The 27,023-nt window shown below is 48.9% G+C and overlaps 2 protein-coding genes across 2 annotated transcripts; both read left to right on the top strand.

The window, feature by feature from the left end:
• The first annotated feature begins 90 nt into the window (after nt 1–90).
• rilp (Rab interacting lysosomal protein) lies at nt 91–10,831 on the top strand. Its single transcript, XM_035384210.1, has 8 exons — nt 91–1,034; nt 3,202–3,322; nt 4,358–4,479; nt 5,640–5,822; nt 6,997–7,166; nt 10,050–10,172; nt 10,323–10,412; nt 10,680–10,831. Exons 1-8 carry the CDS (start codon nt 648–650, stop codon nt 10,813–10,815), a joined length of 1,332 nt encoding a protein of 443 aa, XP_035240101.1. The 5' UTR covers nt 91–647; the 3' UTR covers nt 10,816–10,831.
• A 2,329-nt stretch (nt 10,832–13,160) lies between these two features.
• On the top strand, nt 13,161–26,831 carry scarf1 (scavenger receptor class F, member 1). Its single transcript, XM_035383920.1, has 11 exons — nt 13,161–13,432; nt 14,205–14,266; nt 14,918–15,019; nt 15,501–16,032; nt 17,958–18,176; nt 19,997–20,125; nt 20,856–20,959; nt 23,429–23,549; nt 23,705–23,829; nt 24,516–24,647; nt 25,106–26,831. Exons 1-11 carry the CDS (start codon nt 13,329–13,331, stop codon nt 26,254–26,256), a joined length of 2,781 nt encoding a protein of 926 aa, XP_035239811.1. The 5' UTR covers nt 13,161–13,328; the 3' UTR covers nt 26,257–26,831.
• Nucleotides 26,832–27,023: the final 192 nt, after the last annotated feature.

Below are 27,023 nucleotides of genomic sequence, written 5' to 3'. Positions count from 1 at the left end.
TTTTGTCCAAAATGGTATATAAATTCGCTACATTACGGGGTTCATTTCGGAGCCATGATGATTTATTTTCTCAAGCAAACAAAGAAGGTCCAGATAAATGCTTCTCGAGCCGAATGCCTTTTAGAGAAAACCTATTCGCACGCTTTGTCTTGCATTACATTACAGTCGAGAGAACAAGCGTGGGGAAAGCAGACTCGCCCGCCATTGGTCAGCAGCGAAGGAGGGTTTTATCATGGACAACAACTCGGAAAGTCATAAATTCTGCGTATCCATTAAAAGGTCAGTTTTCTGAAGACTCGGGCACTGAGCACATTTATCGTTAGTTTCCGCTTGATTACCAACAGTTCAAGGGTAGGCTACGTATGTCGTAGCTATCACCAAAACCGCCCAAGTTCGAGCTGAAGTACCATAAATGTTACGTGACGTAGCGAATAGCCTACTCGGTTTACATTTAGCGTGTTAAAACTGGTCTTGAATCATGCGTTTCGATTGTGTGCGGAGGAAAATACACAAGCTAGCTTGATAGCCTTCAGGTTCATTTTGAAATCAAAAATGAAAGCGCGTTACATCGTCTCAGAGCAAATCGACGACTGACAGGTCACACAGCAGGATTTTTAGCTACCGACGTGGGTTTAGTTGCTGTTATTATGTGCACGGTAGCTAATGTTGGTGCAGCGATGAACAAGAGTTGTGAGAGAAACATGGAAGCAAAGTTGGACGTAAATAAGCCAGACGCCTGTTTGGAACGGATATTTACAGCCCTGACTGTGGACGATGTGTATGAAATCGCCAAACTGATCGGGTCCGAGGTCGAAAAGCTAATTGATAGCTTTGGTAAAGAGAGCGTCGAGGGCTTGGTGCCTAAAATAGTTAAAGTTCTGGAGTTTCTGGAGAGTTTCGCAGCTAGGAACCATGTGCACAGTTCCAAAGAAGAGGAGATCTTGAAGGCATTCGAGGCTCTGCAGATACAGAAACAGAAGAAGAGGTGCGTGAAAGACTCTGAGGACGACAGTTACAATAATAACGAAATAAGGGTAAGTCGCGATTTAAACACAGTTAAGTAATCAGTTAACCCGGTTACACCGAGTAACTATAAATAGCTACGTGTGTGTCCTTCCTATCACAATCGAAAGTACTCGGGAAGACTTACTATATACCATTTATATCCTAAAATACATTTCATTTTATTTGATAGCCCACCGCAGAAATATTCCCCGCGGATACCTGTCAAGTAGGCATAGTTTGCTCAACCTTTGTAGGCTATGCGAGAAGCTTGGTAGTGCTTTTGAATTATGTCATTGTAAGTGGCAACGTCGATGTCCACTTGGGTTATCATTTTTTAAACAAAATGGAGTAATTCCCTCGTTGTGATGTCAGTCATTTTCCTTCCAAATATTCAATGTGTATTTTTATGTTTAATGTCAGTTATTACAGTCTTGTATTTTGATCCCAGCTGTTCTCAAATAGTCTAATGCTTTTTCTGAGGTTTACATTTTATTGTTTACGCAGTCCTGCTACGGCACACTAAATAACTCGCATATGCTAAAACGTGCTCTTATAAACTTGCCGTTTATTAAGTAGTCCATCGTTAGTGTCTTGTAGCCTATTAACCTAGCATGTCATGTTGGGGGGGTTTTCCACATATCCAACGTCCATAGCTCTGTCTACCGTAGTGTCTCATGAGTGAACAACAAACTTAACGTTGAATTCCATCGGGCTAAATCATGTGTTGAATTCGTAAATGGAACGTAGAGAAAGTCTTTGTTGTTTCCGTGGTCACTTTCTGTACACCGACGTTGTACTCGACTAGCACTTGACCGTGGCTAGTATTTTCTTAAGAATACGGATAGCTGGTTGGCTTGTTACGCAATAGTATTGTGTAACCATTGCACGTAATTTATTTGGTTTGATTGGGAGTTCGTTATTTAGATCTGATTGTCCTGAAAGCCGTTCTTTTGAAACGATCTGTTTTGTTTGCATGTATGTACAGAATATGATTGGAATGATATGCTTATATTTTCACTTTCAGTGTCATTATAGTTTTTTGTCTAGTGTTAATTTCCAGCAAAACAAATAAAATAGAATTTGACCAACTAGAGTTGTTCTTTTGTGGTATAGTTTTTAAATGTCTTAATATATCACTTCCCTTTTCTCCCCCCTTAACGAATAACGACACATTCACACCTGTTCTACTTAACATTTTGCTTCTTGCGTCAGAAGACTGACAGTGTCATTTTTATGTTTTACTCTTAGCTAACATAACTACACAAGAACACGCGTTGATATGGTACGACAAAATGTTGCTATTGGCAGACTATTGCGCTTGTCGCAACAGTATTCCATAGTTGTGGGGAAGTCGTAAAAGGTAATGGTACATTTACATTACGTTATATTTATGTGATATTCATGTCTGACACCCCCCGTATTCCCACCCACAGGGGCAGAGAGAAGGGCTGCACTGTGTCTCGCGGTGGGAGGGGGGCAAAGGAGGCTAAAAAAGAACACAGTGTTTCACTGTACGGTCTGCGAGGACACGATGTAACTCTGGGTGTAGACCCCAATGTAGCAACTTTAAGAACGCAACTACGTCTAGAAGATATAGACCGTCCACAGCCCCTTCCCCTGTCTGGCGTAACTATCCCAATATTACAGGCATTTAGCAGACGCTCTTATCCAGAGCGGTTGATAGGTTGGTGGTATGCAGTTAGAACATTGTTGCTATTCCTGCACGACTGGTTTTATTGTAGTCAAAATAGCAAAGGACAGCACTTTTGCATCCGCCATTTGAGGAGAATTGCTCTATGAAAACAATGCAATCAAAATGTAACGAGATGGAACTGAGGTGCCTCGACTTCACAACTACACCCATAAAGCATTCCAGACAAAACAAAGGATCACTGAACCTTACAGTCTTTGCTTGTCAGAGATTACTAGGTTCATTATAACACACAGTTTGTGAGAATTAAAATGAAGACAGTGGACAGGGAAGCCTTTGAGTGTGACTGAGTGCACGTGTGCACAGGCCTCAAAGTGGGAATACAGCAGTGTACATTCACGTGTGTGCAATGGGTACTTGTTTCTGCATGTGTCTATGGGTGCTGTTTTTTTTTTTGTGTGAGGGCATGTGTTTTTCCTCTGTGTAATAGCTGGTTGTGTGTGTGTGTGTGTGTGTGTGTGTGTGTGTGTGTGTGTGTGTCTCAGGACCTTCAGCAGAAGGAGCAGAAATGGAGGAAGAGATCAGAGGAGCTCGAGGGCCAACTACTGGAGCTACAGGAGGAGAACCAGGAACTGCTCACTCAACTGAAGAGCCACAGCAAGGGAGGTAAGACACACACACACACACACACACACACACGCGTGCAAGCACGAACACATGCACAAACGCAGACACAAACAAAAACGCGCACACACACACACACACACAAAAACACACACATGCACACGTACACAAAAACACGCACACGCATAAAAAGACACACATGCACACTCACATACGCAAAAACACACACGTACACAAAAACACAGACACGCACAAAAGCACACACACACATACATGCATACACCTATACTGGTTATCCTAAAACCATAGAGTGCGGCTCAGGTCTCAGGCTGAGCAGCACCGGTGGTTCTGCAGCATCTGTTCTGACACGCCGTGTGCGTGCTGTGAGAACGCTCTTTTGAGAGAGCCCTCGGTACTCCAGGTCCATAGTGCGTTTACACTGCATTGCATTCTCCAAAGCGAAAACCCACAGGAGTTTTCCATTTCCGTTTAATGCCGCAGTACTGGTTCTTATGTAAATTCCATCAGTTGTTCTTGGAAAATGTTCCTTCTGTAAACATTAAAGCATTGATGTTGTGCTGTCCCTCCGGACATTATCCATTACCTTCTGGGAAATCGGAAAGGACCTCAGTTTGTGGGAGTGTTCCAGAAGGGCCCAGGTGGTTTAAAAGGCCCCGTGCTGCCTGTCCTCCATACTCGGGCCTCAGGGTTATTGAGTGGTTCTGATCCAGGGCTCTGTCCTCAGGGTTATTGAGTGGTTCTGATCCAGGGCTCTGTCCTCAGGGTTATTGAGTGGTTCTGATCCAGGGCTCTGTCCTCAGGGTTATTGAGTGGTTCTGATCCAGGGCTCTGGCCTCAGTACTCAGGCCTCAGGGTTATTGAGTGGTTCTGATCCAGGGCTCTGGCCTCAGTACTCAGGCCTCAGGGTTATTGAGTGGTTCTGATCCGGGGCTCTGTCCTCAGGGTTATTGAGTGGTTCTGATCCGGGGCTCTGTCCTCAGGGTTATTGAGTGGTTCTGATCCGGGGCTCTGTCCTCAGGGTTATTGAGTGGTTCTGATTCAGGGCTGTGTCCTCAGGCCAGGTCCAGCAGCAGGAGCGGGAGCTGATGCTGAAGCTGAAGGAGGTGGTGGACAGACAGAGGGACGAGATCAGAGCTAAAGTCCAGGAGATCAGCAGCGTTTCCAAAGAGGTGGAGGCGGTAAGAGAGCATGAGAAACATGCATGCACACAAACACACGCGTGTGCACACACAGCACACATCACATGCTCGCACACACATGTGCACACACACACCATGTGTGTGTAGCTCAGGAGGTAAGACCGATTGTCTGGCAGTCGGAGGGTTGCCGGTTCAAACCCCGCCCTGGGCATGTCGAAGTGTCCTTGAGCAAGACACCTAACCCCTAATCTCTAACTGCTCTGGCGAATGAGAGGCATCAATTGTAAAGCGCTTTGGATAAAAGCGCTATATAAATGCAGTCCATTTACCATTTACCATTTACACCACGCACGCACACAAACACACACACACACACACACACACACATACCACCTGTGCGCACACACACACACACCATGCACGCACACGCACACACACAGAAACACACACACACACACACCATGCATTCACACGTGCATACACACACACATGCATACACACACGGTCATTGTCAGGACAGTGTTGTTGTGTTGTCTTAGCTCATGTTAGAGATGGAGCTTGACTCAAGGTCAAAGGATTGTCAGTTTCGTGTTTTTTTGTTCCAGAAGCACCAGCAGATCAATGACTAACGTGCAGAGGTGTGAGCTGGAGAGCAGCCACACCTCAGATAACAAGTCTGAACAGTGTCCCCACTTAGCCTGATCTCTGTCACGACATACACCCAGAACCTTAACCTGATCTTTGTCGCGACATACACACACAACCGTAGCCTGATCTCAGACAGTACATACACACACACAAACTTAGCCTGATCTATGTCACGACACACACACACAAACTTAGCCTGATCTCTGTCACGACATACACACACAACCTTAGCCTGATCTTTCTACTACATACACAACAGCCTTAGCCTGGTCTTTGTCACGACATACATACACAACCTTAGTTACAGCAGGCAGAGTGTGTGTGTGTGTGTGTGAGGTGGTGTTACTGTTATAGCGCGCTCAGTGCGTGTGTGTGTGTGTGTGTGTGTGGGGTGGTGTTACTGTTACAGCATGCTCAGCGTGTGTGTGTGTGTGTGTGTGTGTGAGGTGGTGTTACTGTTACAGCGTGCTCAGTGTGTGTGTGTGTGTGTGTGTGAGGTGGTGTTACTGTTACAGCGCGCTCAGTGTGTGTGTGTGCGTGTGTGCGCGCAGTTGCAGGAGCAGCTGGAGCGCTTTATGAAGATGAACGGTGAGCTGCGGCACAAGCAGAGCGTCACGCAGACGCAGCTGAAGAGCGCAGTGGAGCGCAGGGCCGACCTGGAGGCTGACCTGTGCCACAAACAGAAAGAGATCCAGAGACTGAGCGCCCAGCTGGAGAGCAGGCCCGCGGCAGGGGTGAGTGTGAGTGTGAGTGTGAGTGTGAGTGTGAGTGTGAGTGTGAGTGTGAGTGTGAGTGTGTGTGTGTGTGTGTGAGTGTGTGTGTGTGTGTGTGTGTGAGAGTGTGTGTGTGTGAGAGTGTGTGTGTGAGAGAGAGAGTGTGTGTGTGAGTGAATGAGTGAGTGAGATTGTGTGTGTGTGTGTGTGTGAGTGTGTGTGTGTGTGTGAGTGTGAGTAAGTGTGTGTGTGAGAGTGTGTGTGTGTGTGTGTGTGAGAGTGTGTGTGTGTGTGTGTGTGAATATGCTTGCATGTGTGAGTGTGAGTGTGTGTGAGAGAGTGTGTGTGTGTGTGAGAGAGTGTGTGTGTGTGAGAGAGTGTGAGAGAGTGTGAGTGTGTGTGAGTGAGTGAGTGTGAGTGTGTGTGTGAGTAAGTGTGTGTGTGTGTGTGTGTGTGAGAGTGTGTGTGTGTGTGTGTGTGTGAGAGAGTGTGTGAATATGCTTGCATGTGTGAGTGTGAGTGTGTGTGTGTGAGAGTGAGTGAGTGTGAGTGTGAGTGTGAGTGTGAGTGTGAGTGTGTGTGTGTGTGTGTGTGTGTGTGTGAGAGTGTGTGAATATGCTTGCGTGTGAGTGTGAGTGTGTGAGAGTGAGTGAGTGAGTGTGAGTGTGAGTGTGTGTGTGTGTGTGTGTGTGTGTGTGAGAGTGTGTGAATATGCTTGCGTGTGAGTGTGAGTGTGTGAGAGTGAGTGAGTGAGTGTGAGCGTGTGTGTGTGTGTATGTGTGTGTATGGGTGTCTATGTGGGACACGAGACACTGTTGTTCTCATAAACACTGTGCCACTCTACTTTTCCCTTCATAAACATTTCTGCTCCCAAACTGAGTTGGAATATTGCAGTTAACGTCGTTAAAGTTTAGGGCATGTGCTCTGGGTTTGTTTTGCCTATTCCTGAGAGCCAGACTTTGTATTGTCAGGAGAATTGGTGGTCATAAACACCATCTTGGTGACACCATCCAGAACGGGGACTTCCACGGCAGAGAGTACGTGACAGTTTTTTGAGAGCTACGAGTTTCACGTTCGAAGGTCGAGCAACCGTAAACATGAAGGGTTTTGCTTCCGCGTGCGAGAAACTGAGAGAAACGCGAGTGCGTTTCTCAAGGAGACGACGTTTCTTACGTGATGTCGGTGTTCCCGACAGGCTGACCCCGGGAAGGCGGAGCTCGACCTGACGGACAAACTGGTCATCGACCTGAAGGACCCGGACAGGCCCTGCTTCACCAAACAGGAAGTCCGGGACATGCTGTACGAGAGGAACGAGCTGAAGGCCAACCTCTTCCTGGTGCAGGAGGAGCTGGCCTACTACCAGAGGTGGGCGGGGCTTAGAGGGGGTCGTGGAAAGGTCGGGGCAGGGGGCAGGGGGGAGGGGGCAGGGCAGCCAGCTAGATTTATAGTTGGCTGAATGCATGCATTGTGTGTGTGCGTGTGTGTGTGTGTGTGTGTGTGTGTGTGTGTGTGTGTGTGTGTGTGTGTTCATGTGTTAGTGTGTTCTTGGGTATGTTTTAAGTATTTGTATTTGAAAATGCATTTTTTTATTGATCTGTCTATCCCGGAATATTTTATTCTTACAAACGACGTGCTCACACAAGGGGAGTTTATGAAAAATGTATTGAATGAGTGTATTTTGTGTTTAGAAAATGTGTTCTGAAATGTCAGGCATGTTGTTTCCCAACAGTATCAGTGAACAAACCCATGCCCTGTTAAACACACCTTTAAATGACACGGTCTTATACTGGAGCCATGACCTTAATAATGAAAAATGTTTCCTTAAACATACAACCTTACAATACATTCAGTTAGATAAGTCATGATGCGTAAGGTGATTTACGCAAAAACGGTATTTACGTGACAAATTGATTCACTATGATTACGATCCACTGCTGTGGCGTGACCACGCAAGCGGGAAACTCCAGGGCAGAACGAAAATGCTAGTCAAATGACGACACAGTCTCATAAAGGAAGTTAACGCACCGTATAGTCTTGCCAGTTTCAGAAACGAAGTTTCTATTGTGTGAACCACACCATGCACCGTCTGAACTTAACCCTTAGAGACCTTGGGTGATTCAGAAGTTTGTTCAATATCCTCAATGTTAAGCTGGTTTATGCAATAAATAACCAACATGCAACACCTGATTTTGTTCACAAGACTTTTCCCCATCAGGAAATGTCAAACTTAGGCCTGGATATGATAGAGATTAGTTGGTAGGTCTATTAGGTCTATCGTTGGTAGGTCTATATTTAGTCTATTGTACAAGATATAAATAAGTTTTCTTCTCACTGAAAATACAGTGTTGAGTACATCTCCTAAGCCGTAAGTGTCAGTTGAGGTATATCATCTTACATTACGAGAATCAGTTGTGTGGAGGAGCCACATCGTAGATCCATGGCAATAGGACATGCCAGTGCTTTATAACTCATAGAAATATCAGCAGAGTACCTGGTGGAAATATGCAGGGAGAACAGCGGGAACCTCTTATTTATGCAGGGAGATACCTACTGAGATTGTGGTGTCTCTATCCGGGGAGTCCTACCACAGACCGTCAAACATCAGAACGCACACTATTAATATTAATGGTTCACACTGTTCTATTTTGATGATACTGCAACCAATTCAAACGATAATCATGTACAAGAATAATAAATGATAAAATAACACAGTCATGTAAAATGCTTCTTTTTTTTTATTAGAAAAAAGGATAAGTTAATAGATAACTTATTTACATTGTAGGAAAAGCAGTCAAGCCGTTGTGAGCACAGTACAGCCGGGGGAAATAACTGCCAAATATCTTAAGGACACCATGTTCATTGTTAGAGCAGGAGTTGCGTGGGCAGGAGATAGGAGGGGCGCTCCTGTCACTCCCAGTCAGATAACCAATCAAGGCAGAGCATTTGGGGGAAAAAAATGTGCAACGCCCACCCAAAACAGCCTGCTCAGCTTGAAGGGAGTGAGACTCACTGGATATGTTTTTGAAAATAAAATTTGGGACCTTTAAGATGAAACTTAATTCAATTGGGGGGAAAAAAAAGGTACACTTTTTTTTTTGCAATCTGAATTGTTTTTTTATAATCATTCATAAACGATAAAAATGATTCTGCCGAACTTTTAAATGAACTGTCTCATTGTGATTATTTTGTGATTAGGAAGCAATCACGTTGTAACCTTTATCTTTCATAAACCTGTGCAGAGACTCACAAAGGAATATGAATGATTGTCTTCCTCTTCTCATCGGTTTCTGTAACATGATTGTCTTTGAAACTTGTTTTTGAAAGGAGGACTTTGATGATAAATGCAAACGAAGTGTTATTAGCTGGTTTTAAGTAGCAGTCAGCTAGCTCGGTATGTAATGGGGACTTAGTTGGTGAGGCGAGGGATAGCGAGGGCAATCTTAAAAAGGTTAGAGACTGAGGGCTGTATCTTCTGGCTAACAGGGGCCTGGTTCTTTCTCACTTACGGCTACAGACTTGTGTGACAAACATATTTGTACTAGCTTACTACTTAGCCAAAAGAGGGGGAAAAACACATAGGCACAGTTACAGTTAACTCTTTCTAACTCAACAGGAAGGCTAACAGGCCCAAAGCTACCATGACTTTGTCCTTTTGCCCTGGGAACACTTAAATAACAGAGAGTGTTATGTAACACTTGAATTACAATTACGCATATGCACACACTTAAAGACACCACACCTGCTTGTACCCCTAAATATGGGTTGGCCTCTCGATTGAGAGAAAATTAGAGATCGTCACTCTTTTTGAAAAGAGTTCATTTGAAGTAGCTTCAAATAATGTCTAAATAAATGAAGAGGGGAACTGTGGAATGCTTCTTTTATTTAGACATTATTTGAAGGAAACTCATCAAGAAACCTCAAAATGTCAAGGAAGTCCATTTTTTGTGACAAAATCATGTTTCTGAAAACCCATTTGCGTGAGCCAATGTAAAATTCTTTTTAATATCATTACAAAGAGGAAAGCCTAGTGTGTGTATAATTTGTGTGTGAATGGTGTGTATGTGTATAATGCGTGTGTCTGTGTGTGCAATGTGTGTGTATAGTGTGTATGTGTATAATGCCTGTGTCTGTGTGTGCAGTGTGTGTGTATAGTGTGTGTGTGTATGTAATGCATGTGTCTGTATGTGCAGTGTGTGTGTATAGTGTGTGTGTGTATGTAATGCGTGTGTCTGTGTGTGTGTGTTGCAGGGAGATCCTGAATGATGAGAGATGTCCTGGCTTCCTGCTGGATGCAATCCGCTCCGCCATCAGGAAGCAGAGGACTGTGATTAAGGCCAAGATGCTGGGCATTCCTGAGGACCAGTGCAGCAGGTCAGAGCGGCCTCCTGAATTTGTGGGAGGGGCTAATGCAATAGCACAGACCTATACTTGTGACTATGCATTCCAAATTAATGAGTAAATACATATGGCGGAAAAAAGTTGTGATTATTGATGGGTTTTGGGTGTGGCTTATCTCCATAGTGACGATGATGCTAAGGGACCTCTCTTTGAACGCAAAGGGAGCACAGACTGCACTGATGGGAAACCGCCTGAGTCCCGCATCAGAAACCTGTGAGTCTCTCACACACACACATGCATGCATGCACACACACTACCCTCACACTCACACTCACACTCACACGCACACACACTACCCTCACACTCACACTCACACGCACACGCACTACCCTCACACTCACACTCAAACACACACACACACATACACGTACACACACATGCGCACACACACACACACCACACACTCAAACACAGTACACTCTCACACACACTGTGTGTATTTAATTCACTGCCTCTCCCCCCCCCCCCCCCCCCCCCCAGGTTTGGTTTCCTGTCGGGCAGTGGAAAGCGCCTCAGCCATCAGGACACCCCCCCGGGCTCGTCCTGGGAGATCCTCGGCCCTGATGAGGAGGCGGGGCCCCCCCCTGAGGAAGAGCAGCCACAGCGCTCTCCCTGACCCCCCCCCCCCACGCCCCCCCTCCGCAGCCCCTCCCCACCACCCCTCCACAGGGCAACACTACAGGCGACAGACACAGCCGCAGCATGATTGGACCACAGGGCAGCTGCTGCATCATGATTGGACCACAGGGCAGCTGCTGCATCATGATTGGACCACAGGGCAGCAGCCGCAGCGTGATTGGCCCACAGGGCACACTGCTGCTTCCTAAGAGAACTGACTCGCTCTAAATCCGCATTGTCTCCTCACTTTTATATTTTTAATACGTAATTGTCTGATGGACTGTATTCTGTTTGATTATGTACAAGGTGGTGTTTTACATATAACAAAGTGTTATATTTAGCTTGTGTGGAATTTACAACATCGAAAGACTGTTGATATACCCGTAAACCAAAGATACTGAAATGTGTTCATTTTTACAACTGAAATCTGAAAGAAAAAAAACAAAACTGGTGCACTTCTGGGCCACCAGGGGGCATTACATCACCTTCAGACTGACACATGGTTTAAAACCATATGAATCAATAAGCAGGGGAAGTAACAAAAATAATTTGTTGAGGCTTTGAGCTGCTTAAAAAATACAGTATGTTTTTAAAAAAATAAATATCTCTGCAGTATTCTATGTAGATATCTTAAAGCTAGCACAGCCAACTGTACCACAGTTACCTTCCAGTATCCCAGCACGCATTGTGCTGGCAGTTTTGGGTTTCTGTGGGTTGGCAACGCGGTTCTGTCGGCTCTGTGCCTGGCTTGGGCCCTCTGGGGACCCAGCTGGTCAGCCCAGTGCCCTCTCTGTGGGGTCTTAATGGAAAGTTTTATTTTTCTGCAGCGCTTTTTGATGTGTTGACATGAATGAGGAGGCCGCGAGTGTAACTGGGCCATTAAAATGGCGGCGTTTCCCCCTGCAGTGCGTGGGAGGAAGTCAGGGGGCTTCCTCTTTTCTCAGTTGCCTTCCTGAACCTGGTGGGTGACGGCTGTTCAGCGTTAAAGAGCAGCCGGTCTAAATTTAGTTCCCCTACTGGAGGCGGAGTGCGGTCGTGCTGAATATGTTCCTCTATAGCAGATTAGGAGTGCGGTCGTTCTGAATACGTTCCTCTATAGCAGATTACAGTAAATCACTTTCATTTCATTTACTTGCTGAACATCGAATGACGGCCTGTAATGAATAGATCCGGTTGTGGACATACGCAGAGATTTCCCTTTAACAGTTTTTATGATGAAAATTATGCGTGTAATGCGGCAGAATTATTGTACCTGCCACATTTGGTGCAAACATTTAACGTTGTAACATTACCCCCCCCCCCCCCACCTCCCCCCTGTTTGTACCTTACTGCATACGGAGTGTTAATGGTCATGCGTGTCATGCATGTGATGTCATAGGCCACTCTGTGGTGTGTGTGATGTCATAGGCAGCTCTGTCGTGTGTTGTCATAGGCAAGTCTGTCATGCATGATGTCATAGGCCACTCTGGTCTGTGTGATGTCATAGGCCGCTCTGGTGTGTGTGATGTCATAGGCCACTCTGGTGTGTGTGAGGTCATAGGCCGCTCTGTCGTGTGTGATGTCATAGGCCACTCTGTGGTGTGTGAGGTCATAGGCCGCTCTGTCGTGTGTGATGTCATAGGCCACTCTCGTGTTTGATGGTACAGCAGTGTTTGGGTGGGTCTGCCTTTGATAAGGAGTCTTGAGTTGGGAGGGATGAGGTGGGAAATGGAGGGAGGGACTGTGCCCTTCCTGCCTGCCCCCCCTCCCCCACACACACACACACACACACACACACACATGCACGCGCAGCACCTTCAGGTGAAATGAAAGGAAGCAGGACAATAACTCTCCCTGCCCCTCTGCCCCACCCCCCCCCCCCTCCCATCCCCCCCAATCTGTACTATTGCCAAAATCCTTCGGTGGACCTCCTCCCCATTCAGAAATGTGCATTTATATATTTTTGTAAGCATGCTAAAGTGATCTATTTTTAATGGGAAGCGTTGTATGGTACTGTGCGAAACCAAAATAAAATATATTTGAACAAACCTTTGAGAGGCGTGTCTTTGACTGGCCCATCCTGGCCTTCTGTGCATTGGGGGGGCAACGGAGGGGGACCTCGGCCTTTGAGGGGATGTCCCAGACTCCCCTCCTAACTGGGATTCCTGAGACGTTGCGGGGGGGGGGGGGGGGGGATTCAGCAGGGGGAGGGGGGTGAGGGTGGGGGTTTGTAAGCGGCCTGGTGGCTTGTTTGAATGGGAGGAAATGACCGGCGCTTCCCCAGGAAACGCCGCAGAGGAAACGGGTCGGGCCCGGACCCGCGGGGCGAGCGAGCAGACGGACGGACGGACGGACGGACGGACGGACGCCGGAGAGAGAGAGAGCGAGGCAGAGCGTGAAAGAGGGACGGAGGACCAGAGGGGGACGGAGACGGAGACGGAGGGAGCCTGCCTGCCTGCCTGCCTGCCTGCCTTTGTCCTGGCTGAGCGTCGGTGGGCCAGCTGGTGCGGGCCGGTTTTCGGGAGCTCCGCAATGGGCCCCGGCGCGCTCGGGTTCGGGCTGCTGCTGTGCTGCCTGCGCGGCGGCTCGGCCGGCGGACTGGACCCAGCGGGACACAACGTGTGCCAGGACCCCAGGTACCCCTCCGTCACCCCTCCCCGTCTCTTCTGCCTTTCTCTCTCTTTTTCAAATGGGTTTGGGGCGCTTCAGAACGTTTGTGTGTGTATGTGTGTATTTAGAGTGGGAGTGTGTGTACGGTTGACCGATAGAAAATCCTTGGTCTACTCTAACACTAGTTTGAGGTTGCATGTTGTGGATGTAGTGTGTTTTCAGAATGTTTTGTGCGTGTTTTTTTTGTATTTTAAGAACTTGCGTGCGTGTACAGTAGACCAACAGAATTCTTGGTCTACTCTAACACTAGTTTGAGGGTGTATGTTGTGGACGTAGTGTGTTTTCAGAATGTTTGTGTGCGTGTTTGTTTGTATTTTTAGAACCTGAGTGTGTGTACAGTAGACTGACAGAATTCTTGGTCTACTCTAACACTAGTTTGAGGTTGCGTGTTGTGGTGGATGTAGTGTGTTTTCGGAAATGTTTGTGTGCGTATTTGTTTGTATTTTTAGAACTTGAGTGTGTGTACAGTAGACCAGCAGAATTCTTGGTCTACTCTAACACTAGTTTGAGGTTGCGTGTTGTGGTGGATGTAGTGTGTTTTCGGAAATGTTTGTGTGCGTATTTGTTTGTATTTTTAGAACTTGAGTGTGTGTACAGTAGACCAGCAGAATTCTTGGTCTACTCTAACAGTAGTTTGAGGGTGCATGTTGTGGATGTGGTGTGTTTTTGTTATGCAGAGGTGAGAGTTCTGGGGTGGTGAGTAGTGTGCTCTGAATGGGTTTTTTCTGCCCTGATCAGAGACCCCAGAACCCCGATCTGCTGCTCCGGATGGACGCAACTGGGAAACAACTGCACTGTCCGTGAGTCTCAGTGTCCTTCAGGAGTGAGTGTGTGTGTGTGTGTGTATGTGAGAGAGTGTGTGAGTGTGTGTATGTGCGTGTTTTTATATGTGTGTGTGAGGCAGAGAGAGAGAGTGAGAGAGAGAGCGTGTGAGTGTGTGTATGTGCGTGTTTTTATATGTGTGTGTGAGGCAGAGAGAGAGAGTGAGAGAGAGAGCGTGTGAGTGTGTGTATGTGTGTGTTTTTATATGTGTGTGTGTGAGAGAGAGAGAGAGAGCGAGGGAGAGCGTGTGAGTGTGTGTATGTGTGTGTTTTTATATGTGTGTGTGTTTGTGAGTGTGTGTGAGAGAGTGTGTGTGAGAGTGAGTGTGTGTGTGTGTTTGTTTGTGTGTATATATGTCTGCATATTTTATGCTTTCTGTGTGTATATGTGTGTGTGTGTATGTTTTTGTATGTGTGTTTATGTATATATGTGTGCATATTTTTTGTGTGTGTGTATATATTTGTGTGTGTGTGTGTGTGCGCGTGTGCGTGTGTTTTTGTATGTGTGTGTTTATGTGTGTATGTGTGTGTGTTTTTGTATGTATGTGTGTGTGTGTTTTGTGTGTGTGTGTGTGTGTGTGTGTGTGTGTGAGAGAGAGAGACGCTGGCTGACCTCTGTGCCCTTGGCAGCGGTGTGTGATGGTGAGAGAGCCTGTCAGCAGGATGAGATCTGTGTCTACCCCGGCCTGTGCCGCTGCAAACCCGGCTTCTTTGGCGCCCACTGCAGGACACGTGAGTCACTGCAGCCTCATTCTAAAATGTCTGTTTAAAGTGTGCAGTAATAATGTACAGCAAATTATGCATTCCACATGTATCCCCTCACCCGCTTCAACACCCCCTGCCCACAGTTTAGGAACCCCCCGCTGTAGTCTTCGGTCCTCACGGTCGTTGTGATAGGCTGCAGTTTGATTGGCATGTGCACAGGCTCTGAGAGATCTGAGATGTATCTGTGGATGTTTATCAGAGGTGGAAGAGTCCAGGGGTCAGAAAGATAGAGTCCTGCCGTGAGTTTCCTCCACCCGTGAACGCGGCCAGCTGGTTTGACTAATTAGCTCTACCTCCTGGCTGCAGAACTGTGCTCATTAGCGAATCCAGGTGGCTGGAACAAAACAGTGGGGCGGACTTTTATTATCTGGACCTGGATTTTCCACCTGTAAAATGGCAGTGTGCGTTTGGCTGGTCCCACTGTGTGACAGGCTTCCCCCTCCCCCAGGGTGCCCGGCGGAGTTCTGGGGCCCGGACTGCCGGGAGCTGTGCCCGTGCCACCCGCACGGGCGGTGCCAGGCGGAGACGGGCGCGTGCTCCTGCCTGCCGGGCCGCTGGGGGCCCGCCTGCGAGAGCGCGTGCGCCTGCGGCCGCCACGGCCGCTGCCACCCGCTGCACGGCAACTGCACCTGCGACGCGGGCTGGTGGGGCGCCGCCTGCGCCAAGGCCTGCCCGTGCCACCGCGAGGGGGGCGCCTGCGACCCGGCGACGGGCCGCTGCGTCTGCCGGCCCGGCTGGTGGGGCCAGAAGTGCTCGCTGCCCTGCGGCTGCTACCTGTCGCCCTGCCTGCAGCGGTCCGGCGACTGCCGCTGCCTGCGCGGCTGGTGGGGCCCCGCCTGCGACCGCTACTGCAACTGCGACCTGCGCCACGGCGACTGCCACCCCGCCAGCGGCGCCTGCCTCTGCCGCCCGGGCTACAGGAGCCCCTTCTGCAACGAGGCCTGCAGCGCCGGGCGCTACGGAGACGGCTGCGCGAGAGAGTAAGAGAGAGAGAGAGAGTGTGTGAGAGAGAGAGTAAGAGAGTGTGTGAGAGAGAGTGAGAGAGAGTGAGAGAGAGAGAGCGAGAGAGCGTGAGAGAGTAAGAGAGAGAGGGAGAGAGAGAGAGAGTGAGAGAGAGTAAGAGAGAGAGAGAGAGTGTGTGTGAGAGAGTAAGAGAGAGAGAGAGAGTGTGTGTGAGAGAGTGTGTGTGAGAGAGAGTAAGAGAGAGAGAGAGAGAGAGAGAGCGAGAGAGCGTGAGAGAGTAAGAGAGAGAGGGAGAGAGAGAGAGAGTGAGAGAGAGTAAGAGAGAGAGAGAGAGTGTGTGTGAGAGAGTAAGAGAGAGAGAGAGAGTGTGTGTGAGAGAGTGTGTGTGAGAGAGAGTAAGAGAGAGAGAGAGAGAGAGAGAGAGTAAGAGAGAGAGAGAGAGTGTGTGTGAGAGAGTAAGAGAGAGAGAGAGTGTGTGTGAGAGAGAGTAAGAGAGAGAGAGAGAGTGTGAGTGTGAGTGTGTGAGTGTGTGTGTGTGTGAGTGTGAGAGAGTAAGAGAGAGTGTGAGGGTGAGGGTGAGTGTGTGAGTGTGTGTGTGTGTGTGAGAGAGTAAGAGAGAGTGTGAGGGTGAGGGTGAGTGTGTGAGTGTGTGTGTGTGTGTGAGAGAGTAAGAGTGTGTGTGTGTGTGTGTGTGAGTGTGAGAGAGTAAGAGAGAGTGTGACTATGGGTGTCTGTGTCTGTTTGTGAGGGTGAGGGTGAGTGTGTGTGTGTGTGTGTGTGTGTGTGTGTGTGCATGAGTGTGCGTGTGTGTGTGTGTGTGTCTGTATGAGTATGTGTGTGTATGTAAGAGTGTGAGTGAGTGAGTAGTGAGTGTGTGTGTGTGTGTGAGAGAGAGAGAGAGAGAGAGAGAGAGAGAGTGGTCAATCAAATTTTGGAAGCACCTAAAACAAAGTGACCCCCACTCACATCAATACAAAGCCCTGCAATACCAAGAGTTGAGCAAAGCAAACAATCCCCTCACTCAGCTGGTCCTGAGCCTTAGTTCCCCACATACACTAACACACACTAACACCTCACCTGCTCAGGATCAGAACAAAACTACAAACATAATTAGAATAAACCAAATTGCAACACAGCTGAAACAGAATTATATAACCTACTGGGAAACTAAAACAAAATTACAAAGTAAAATGAAATGTTATTTGGCCCTAAAAAGACAGTATGCTGTAGCGAACTACCTGACCACAGTTACTGACAAAAAAACTGAGAACCACCTTGACGAGGTACAGACTCAGCGAGCACCACTTAGCCATAGAAACTGGCAGGCACAGAAAATCATGGTTGCCAGAAGAAAAAAGATTGTGCCAACAATGCAAAGGCAACCAAATTGAAACGGAAAAACACTTCCTAATGGAATGCACAAAATTTGACCAAATTCGCCAAAAATTCTACCAAAAAATAATCCAGAAATGTCCCCAATTCAATGATATACCCAATGACGACAGATTACCCTACCTATTAGGAGAAGAAAAAGGCTGCTGCATACTAGCAGCAAAATTTGTGTTTTCTTGCCATACTCTGAGGGACAATGTGTGACCACCTCATGCACACATTTACACACAGCATACACACGTACAAGCAGACACATAATATATACTCATGCACACAACACACAGATAGTCAGACACACACACACACACACCTAACATCACTTACTGATATTTTTGTATATATTTTTATATTTTTTTATATAACGGATTAATTGTATATAGTTGTATGTTATAACCACTGCTTTGGCAACACAAGTGCCTATATTTGTCATGCCAATAAAGCACTTTGAAATTGAAATTGAAATTTGAGAGAGTGTGTGCATGTGAGCGTGTATGAGTGTATAAGTGTGCCCCGTGCGGCTCCCTGAGGGTGCACTTCTCTGTCTGTCCAGGTGTGGGCACTGTAGAGAGGGGCAGCCCTGCTCTGCGGTGGACGGGTTCTGTGCCGCCTGCGAGCCAGGCTGGAACGGGACGCGCTGTGATCAGCCCTGCCCACCTGGTTACCATGGAAACCTCTGCCAGGAGACGTGTCCTCACTGCAGAGCCGGGGAACCCTGTGACCCGGAGACGGGAACGTGCTCAAACTGCGAGCCCGGCTGGACTGGACCAAGGTATGGAGAGGGGGGGGGGGGACGCTGTGGTCTGGGCTGGACTGGACCAAGGTATGCAGAAGCGGGGGACGCTGTGGTCTGGACTGGACTGGACTGGACCAAGGTATGCAGAAGGGGGGGACGCTATGGTCTGGACTGGACTGGACCATGTTATGCAGAAGGGGGGGGACGCTGTGGTCTGGACTGGACTGGACCAAGGTATGCAGAAGGGGGGAACGTTGTGGTCTGAGCTGGATTGGACCAAGGTATGCAGAAGGGGGGGGGGGACGCTGTGGTCTGGGCTGGACTGGACCAAGGTATGGAGAAGGGGGGGACGCTGTGGTCTGGGCTGGACTGGACCAAGGTATGGAGAAGGGGGGGACGCTGTGGTCTGGACTGGACTGGACCAAGGTATGCAGAAGGGGGGGACACTGTGGTCTGGACTGGACTGGACCAAGGTATGCAGAAGGGGGGGACGCTGTGGTCTGGACTGGACTGGACCAAGGTATGGAGAAGGGGGGGACGCTGTGGTCTGGACTGGACTGGACCAAGGTATGCAGAAGGGGGGGACGCTGTGGTCTGGACTGGACTGGACCAAGGTATGCAGAAGGGGGGGACACTATGGTCTGGACTGGACTGGACCAAGGTATGGAGAAGGGGGGGACGCTGTGGTCTGGGCTGGACTGGACCAAGGTATGCAGAAGGGGGGGGGGACGCTGTGGTCTGGGCTGGACTGGACCAAGGTATGGAGAAGGGGGGGGACGCTGTGGTCTGGGCTGGACTGGACCAAGGTATGGAGAAGGGGGGGACGCTGTGGTCTGGACTGGACTGGACCAAGGTATGCAGAAGGGGGGAACGTTGTGGTCTGAACTGGACTGGACCAAGGTATGCAGAAGGGGGGGGGACGCTGTTGTCTGGACTGGACTGTACCAAGGTATGCAGAAGGGGGGAAGGTTGTGGTCTGGGCTGGACTGGACCAAGGTATGCAGAAGGGGGGGACGCTGTGGTCTGGACTGGACTGGACTGGACCAAGGTATGCAGAAGGGGGGGACACTGTGATCTGGACTGGACTGGACCATGGTTTGCAGGAGGGGGGGGGGGGGGCGCTGTGATCTGGGCTGGACTTGAGCAGGGCTTTAAATAGAGCTTGGCTGCCTGTTTCCTTAATAAGCAAATCTGTCCAAAACCTGGAATAACAGTAAAACCTTTTGTTTATCAAGAAACCCCAACAAGATTTGCTGATACAGGTGTTACTGGGTAATGTCTTATGTATCACCCCCTTTTTTAACACAAGCCTTTTGAAATACCCAAAATAAAATGGTTACTATTCTTGAACCGTTTTGTCTACTTGTATAATTCCGAAAGTCTGTTCTGAAAGGTAAACTTTTGGAGTTGTTTTTCCAAGAGTCGGAAATACTCCTCTAAATATTACTGAAAGTAACAGAAGCTCAAACACAGAGGAAGTGGAAGTTTGTTTCTCAACTAAACAAATTTGTTTTTTGAGTGGATACAGATGCTTGAGGCTGTGTCTACGTGTCTTAGAAACGCAGTTCAGATCCACCCACAATGCTGGACAAATCCTGGCTCAGATTTGATGACCGTACCGATGAGTATTCTGAATTGTTTTTTCAGAGCTATATCCAGGCAGGTTTCCAAAAAAAGCCATTTGGAGACTTCAAAAGGACGCTTGGTAGCCAAATGATATCATGAGTTATTATAGATGTAAAATTCAATATACTTAATGCTGTATGCTTGTGGAAAAAGTCGTGGCTTCCTTTCCCCCTGTCTGTGACCCTCCCCCTCCTTCTCTGAGAACAGTCTTCGCCTCGCCTCGTCCACAGGTGCGACGAGCGCTGCCCGAACAGGACTTTCGGAGACCGCTGCCAGTTCCCGTGCGCTCCCTGCGTTCACGGGCGCTGCGATCACGTGACAGGAAGCTGTGTGTGCCAGCCCGGGTTCGAGGGCGAGAGGTAAGGCAGCCTCCGGACAGCTGTGGTAGAGGTGATTTTGAGTAGATTAGGACGGGGGAAATGGGGATATTGAACTTGCGTGTGACTCTAGGAGGGATAGGGGTGTTACAACTTGATGTCGATATGATGCAGTAGCGATTCTTTGCACGACGATATGATGCGATATGATTTTTCTTAATTTATAAAAATATGATTTGATTAATCACAAATACGATATGATTAGCTGCGATATTAATGTGACCATTAGATTTGACTAATTGCTCCCACCCCACCCCACTGACACTCAAGTTAACAAGTGTGTTCATTAACTTCAGTGCCTCAGTTTGCATAAATCAAATTTTGCCAGCATGTAATTTACTGATTCATTGCGATACGAATCAATTCATCCATGTCACGTGTCATACACGATGCAGTTGTATTACAATGTTCGATGCAATGATCGTTCATTACACCCCTGCCCAGGGATAATATTGTGGATAATATTGAGCTCAGGTGAGTGACTAATTGGTTATATACTGTAGAGCTGAGGTGCGTGACTCTGATTGATTATATTGAGCTGAGGTGCGTGACTCTGATTGGTTATATTGAACTCAAGTGTGTGACTCTGATTGGTTATATTGAGCTCAGGTGCGTGACTCTAATTGGTTATATTGAGCTCAGGTGCGTGACTCTGATTGGTTATATTGAGCTCAGGTGCGTGACTCTGATTGGTTCTTATCTCCGTTTGAAGCTGTAACAGCACGTGTCCAGAACACACGTTTGGTCTGAACTGCTCCTTGTCATGTGACTGTGGAGAACACGGCTGCCACCCAGCCAGCGGAGTGTGTAACTATGGTAACCCGTCTTCCTCTGCCCGTTGTCTGTTCTCCTCTTCCTCACCCGCTCCGGGAGCACCCAGCCCTGGTTCTGAGGCCCACCTGCATGAACTGGGTTTTGTTCCACTTCTTGAAGTATAGCCAGTTGTGAATTGTTTTTAACGAGACCATTTTAATCTCAAACGAGAAAGGTTTACCCCCGGCAATGTTATGTCAGGAATAGATATTCCCGTTACACATCATAAACATTCCATGTTCATTTAAAGACTGAAAATCTGCTTAAGCACACAATTGTGGAAGTACTTTAAACACTTGATTTCGATAACCTTACCTGATCAGGATTGGCTGGAATGAAGGCCCACATCGACATGGGGCTCCGGAACCGGGGCTGTTCCGATTCTACATGTCTCCTTTTCACCTATGCATTTGTCTGTGTGTGGAAAATTGAGCTTTCTGGGGATACCAGGTTTTTGGCTAAGATGTCTTTGTATTTGGATTCCATTAACAAGAGCCCAATCACCAGTGGATATGACAGCCTCATAGCACCCTGATAAAGACCTTCCCCGCCCCCCAACCCCCCCCCACCCAAGATTTTGACTGTTTCACAGCAGGTATTACATCCTTTTCAGAAGAGTCCTGCTTCCAGTGCCAACCCCACTGCTAATGTGCATGATCAAAAAGCTCAATTCTGGTCTCATCCAAGGCTAATACCTGGCTCAAATTAAGTATTTAAAAATTCAGTATTGGAACTTAATTTGGAACTGGCTGTGATGATCGTTGATGTTATGAGGTCATTCTGCATGTACTGGTCCTGGGTCAGTGGAATCATGCAATCTCCAGCAAGTCCCAAGACCTTTTGGCCTATTGCCTGTGATCATCCCATCAGGAAGCTCAGACTAGTCACTCAGTCACTGCCCATTTTCCACTGTGGTCTGAAGATGCATCTCTTCAGATGGTACCTTGACTAACTCTAACACTGCTCCCTACAGGGTTGCTCTCAATATAGGATCACTCACTTGCATCCTTGTATCTTGGCCTTCTAGCACTTTCATGTTGCACTTGTATCTTCATCTTGATGATGTAGCTCTTTATCATATCTCATAATCATGCATTGCTTCTCGTTTGTACTTGCCTAAACTCTACTGATTTAGCCTATGCTTACTGTGTGAACTTGACTTGATGTTTACGGCTATGGATGACTGATACCTACTGAAAATTGTACCTTATCGGACCTGTGCTCTGTAGTAGTTCCAATGACCTTCGTTAGGCACTTATTGTACATTGCTTTGGATTAAAATGTCTTCCAAGTAAAATGTAATGCAATGTAACCCGGCTGCAAATTGATCGTTGGATAACACAGTGATCCCCAGCAAGAAACTTTGTTTATTCACTGCAGAAATGCTCGTTTTTGCAATTGTCAGCTCAGTCACCAGTCTGGAACCTGATCAGATATTTTGGGTTTGAAGAGAAGAGTGCAGACAGAAGGATCTCACGGATCTTGAAAGATTCTTTATGGAGGAATGGTGAAAGATCCTCCCCAGTATGTTAAAAAAAAACTACACTATAAAAGATAACTCAGTAGTGTTGTCTTTTCGAAGGGAGGGTGCACACAGTTTCTATGAGCAATTTTATTAGAATAAAAAAATATAGCTGTCCAATATTTTTGAGCATGCAATATTGCTCTTTTGTCATTTATTAATGTTAGTTATGCAGCCATTTCTGCTTATCTGTATGAAGGATGGTGTTAATTTAGGAGATTATGTGCATTACAGGCGGGCATCAGTGTATGTATAGACTGTATCTATGTGTGTGTGTGTGTGTGCATGCGTGTGTGTGTGTGTATGTGCGTGTGTACGTGCATGCGTGCATGTGTGTGCGTGTGCGTGTGTGTGTGTGTGTGTGTGTATGTATGTATGTGTGTGTGCATGTGCGTGTGTCTGTGTGTGTGTGTGTGTATGTGTGTATGTGTGTATGTGCGTGTGTCTGTGTGTGTGTGTGTGTATGTGTGTATGTGTGTATGTATGTGTGTGTGTGTGCATGTGCGTGTGTCTGTGTGTGTGTGTGTGTATGTATGTGTGTGTGTGTGTGTGTGTGTATGTGTGTGTGTGTGTATGTATGTGTATGTGTGTCTGTGTGTGTCTGTGTGTGTGTGTGTGTGCATGTGCGTGTGTCTGTGTGTGTGTGTGTGTGTGTGTGCATGTGCGTGTGTGTGTGTGTGTGCGTGTGCATGCGTCTGTGTGTGTGTGTGTGTGCGTGTGTGTGCGTGTGTGTATGTATGTGTGTGTGTGTGCATGTGCATGCGTCTGTGTGTGTGTGCGTGTGTGTGTGTGTGTATGTATGTGTGTGTGTGTGCGTGTGTGTCTGTGTGTGTCTGTGTGTGTGTGTGTGTGCATGTGCGTGTGTCTGTGTGTGTGTGCGTGTGTGTGTGTGTGTGTATGTATGTGTGTGTGTGTGCATGTGCATGCGTCTGTGTGTGTGTGTGTTCCAGGGCGGCGTGGGGCACTAATTGCAGGTATCCTGATCCCGCTGCTCCTGGTGCTGCTCATTTTGATCTGCTGTTGCTGCTGCTGTTGCTGCTGTGGAGGGGCACCGCCTGAGGGGAAGGACAGGTACACCCCCCCCCCCCCCCAGCATAAACCCCCCCGCCCCCACAGCCTCACACATGCATGAGTGTGTGCAGCTAATGAAACATTAGCGTATCTGTAGCCACTGAGCTCACAGTTCTGCTGCGGGTGGTCTGATGCAATACTCCTTGCCTCCACAGGGTGGCAGTAGGAGATGGAGGTGCCACTGTGCGGATGAAGCACCATGTTTATAACGTCCTGGCCAACGTGAGCTCCGCCGTGCCCTGCCTGACCCTGGGGTCGTCTGGCCTGCCTCGGGTCACAGGTAAGGAACACAGACCATACAGTATAGCACTGCCAGCGATTCTCTATGAAGAGGCCGTGCGAAGCAAACAGACCATACAGTATGGTTATGGTTATGGTTATGGTTCTGGGTCTGGTTCTGGTTCTGGTTCTGGTTCTGGTTATGGTTATGGTTATGGTTCTAGGTCTGGGTCTGGTTCTGGTTATGGCTCTGGTTCTGGTTCTGGTTATGGCTCTGTTATAGGTCTTGTTATGGCTCTGGTTCTGGTTCTGGTTATGGCTCTGTTATAGGTCTTGTTATGGCTCTGGTTCTGGTTCTGTTTATGGCTCTGTTATAGGTCTTGTTATGGCTCTGGTTCTGGGTCTGGTTCTGGTTCTGGATCTGGTTCTGCTTCTGCTTCTGCTTCTGCTTCTGGTTATGACTCTGTTATAGGTCTGGTTATGGCTCTGGTTCTGCTTCTGCTTCTGCTTCTGCTTCTGGTTATGACTCTGTTATAGGTCTGGTTATGGCTCTGGTTCTGGTTCTGGGTCTGGTTATGGCTCTGGTTCTGCTTCTGCTTCTGCTTCTGCTTCTGGTTATGACTCTGTTATAGGTCTGGTTATGGCTCTGGTTCTGGTTCTGGGTCTGGGTCTGGATCTGGTTCTGGTTCTGGTTCTGGTTCTGGTTCTGGTTGTGCTCACAGACTCACGGTAACTCTGTGCCCGCAGTGTCTCACCATGACCCGGAGCTCACCTTCAACCACAGCTTCATCGAGCCCCCGTCCTCGGGCTGGGTGACGGAGAACTCGTCCTTCGAGAGCGAGGAGGGGGAGGCGGTGTACTGCGTGCCCCCCAGGGAAGGTGAGGGGTCAGCCCCGAATGCTGGGGGTGCGCCGGGGTCCCGCTCTCTCACTCCTTTTCCTGCGTTCCACATTCCCTTCTTTCTTTAGCCATCCTCTGATCGCCTGACCTGTACACACCAGTCTGCCTCTCTACACACTTGTCTGTGTTCCTGTGCTCTCTGTGTGTGGGGTTCGGGTGTACTCACCTGTGTTTTCTCTGTGGTGTTCAGGTGTACTCACCTGTGTTTTCTCTGTGGTGTTCAGGTGTACTCACCTGTGTTTTCTCTGTGTGGCATTCAGGTGTTCTCATCTTGCTCTCTCTCTCTGTGGTGTTCGGGTGTACTCACCTGTGCTGTCTGTGTGTGGTGTTCAGGTGTACTCACCTGTGCTGTCTGTGTGTGGTGTTCAGGTGTACTCACCTGTGCTGTCTGTGTGTGGTGTTCAGGTGTGCTCACCTGTGTTTTCTCTGTGGGGCAGACATGGCTGCGCTGGCAGGGGATTTCCAGGAGATCGGCTCCAAGTGCAACATGTTCCCGGACCCGTCTGCGTTCGGCGCCGATGACGGGTCCCCCTTCGCCATCCCCCGAACCTCCAGCATCGCCAAGGCCAAGAGGCCCTCCGTGTCCTTCGCCGAGGGCACCAAGTTCACCCCGAAAGAGCGGCGGGGCTCCCAGGAGGCCCCCGGCGTGGCCCGCAAGCCCAAATCCCCCTGGGGCGTCCTGATGCTCTCTGCCCTGCAGATCCAGGGCCGGGGGAGCGAGGGGGAGGAGGGGGCGGAGCAGGAGGAGGCGGAGCAGAGGGAGGAGGGGCCCGGGGAGGGGCCGGGCGAACCTGCCGGCGAACCGGGAGAGCCGGACCCCGACAGGTACAGCGCCGCCCCGTCCCGCCCCTCCCTCTCGGTGCCGGGCGGGCGGAGACGCACCCTGTCCAACGCCCGGCGCAGCGTCCCGGGCCAGACCGCGCCCGGCGAGGCCGCGCCCCCGGAGCCCGCCCCGGAGAAGGTGGTGACGGTGTACGTGACCGTGGGGAGGGCGGGGCCCAAGGCGGGGCCCAAGGCGGGGCCGAACCCAGAGGGACCGGTGCAGGCCATGCTGCGCAGACTGGGCAGCCTGCAGAAGAGGGGCGAGGAGGCGGGGCAGGGGCGGGGCTCGAGCAGGGCCGGGGGCGGGGCCGGGGCCGGGGGAGGGGTCACCAAGCCGCCGCGCAGGAAGCTGGGCGCGCGGGTGAGCGTGTGGGAGCAGGCCGCCGTGGGGGGCGGGGCCGGGGCCGGGGGAGGAGCCGGGGGCGGGGCGGGGCGCGTGGAGGTGCACCTGCGCAAATCCAGCAGGCGGAAGCCGCCCCCCCTTTCCTCGCCCGGCTCCTTGGGAGACTCCGCCCCCTGGCCGGAGAGCACCCCGCCCGTGCGGCCCCTGTCCTCCGTCCTGCAAAGCGTGCCCGAGAACACGCCCCCCGCGAGCGGAGCCGGAGGCGACGCGGACGGCGCCGCGGCGACGGGTCGCCACGGCAACGCGCAGACGGAGAGCGGCTACCACTCTCTTGGGGCGGGAGGGCAAATCATCGGCAACCAAGGGGTGGGGGCCGGCGCAGAGGAAGGACCTCAGTATGAGAACATCCTGATTAAACACTGACCCCTCATAAAGACCCCCCCCCCCACCCCCGCAATGAGTGTGATGCCATGGAAACTGTATATAGTGATGACATCACTGCTTAGAATCCACTCAAACTGGATAAGAAGGAAGAGGAGCTGCCGCTGGGGGCTACTCAGTTTTATTTCCCATAATGCAGTGCTTCTCACCTGGCAGGTTACAGGTTCGCAGGCCAGGTCTAAAGCACTGTGCTGTTAGGGGCATGGGGTTGTGCCGCGCGTAATGAACTGAAGTGTTTATGAACTGTTTATGATCCATTATGAACTGTTTATGATCCTTCTTACGCTCAGTATGATATGCACTGTAGAACGCAGTCTGTGTATTGGCTGGGAGGTTCTGGTGACTGGCCTATGGGAGTGGTCATTAAATGGACTTTAGTTTACTTCTGGTAAAATAATAAAACTTTTAAAAGCCTTTCAATACATTGAAAACCTTTTCAGTCTCGTCATGGAATGTAAAACTTTGTTTTTTGGTGAAACACGTTTAGTTTCCCCTGTGTATTTCTCCAAACGAGTAAGGACATTTCTACAAAAAATTAAACACAAATCCAAAAAGAAGTATGACGGTTTGTTGATTCTATCATGCTGTACAGTATATGTTTACATAAAACACCTTCTGCAGAGAGTAGAGTGAGGAACTTGTTGCACCTAAATGTACACTACACAGAAATACTGTACCTACTCTACCATTTCACGGCCACTGTCCTGTTTTAATGTGCTATAATTATAGAAAGATTAAATCATCTGTAT

This window comes from Anguilla anguilla, chromosome 12 (genome assembly GCF_013347855.1).
Source record: "Anguilla anguilla isolate fAngAng1 chromosome 12, fAngAng1.pri, whole genome shotgun sequence".
NCBI lineage: Eukaryota > Metazoa > Chordata > Actinopteri > Anguilliformes > Anguillidae > Anguilla > Anguilla anguilla.
The sequence above is the reverse complement of the archived record's forward strand: the minus strand, read 5'-3'. Positions and strand labels throughout refer to the sequence as shown.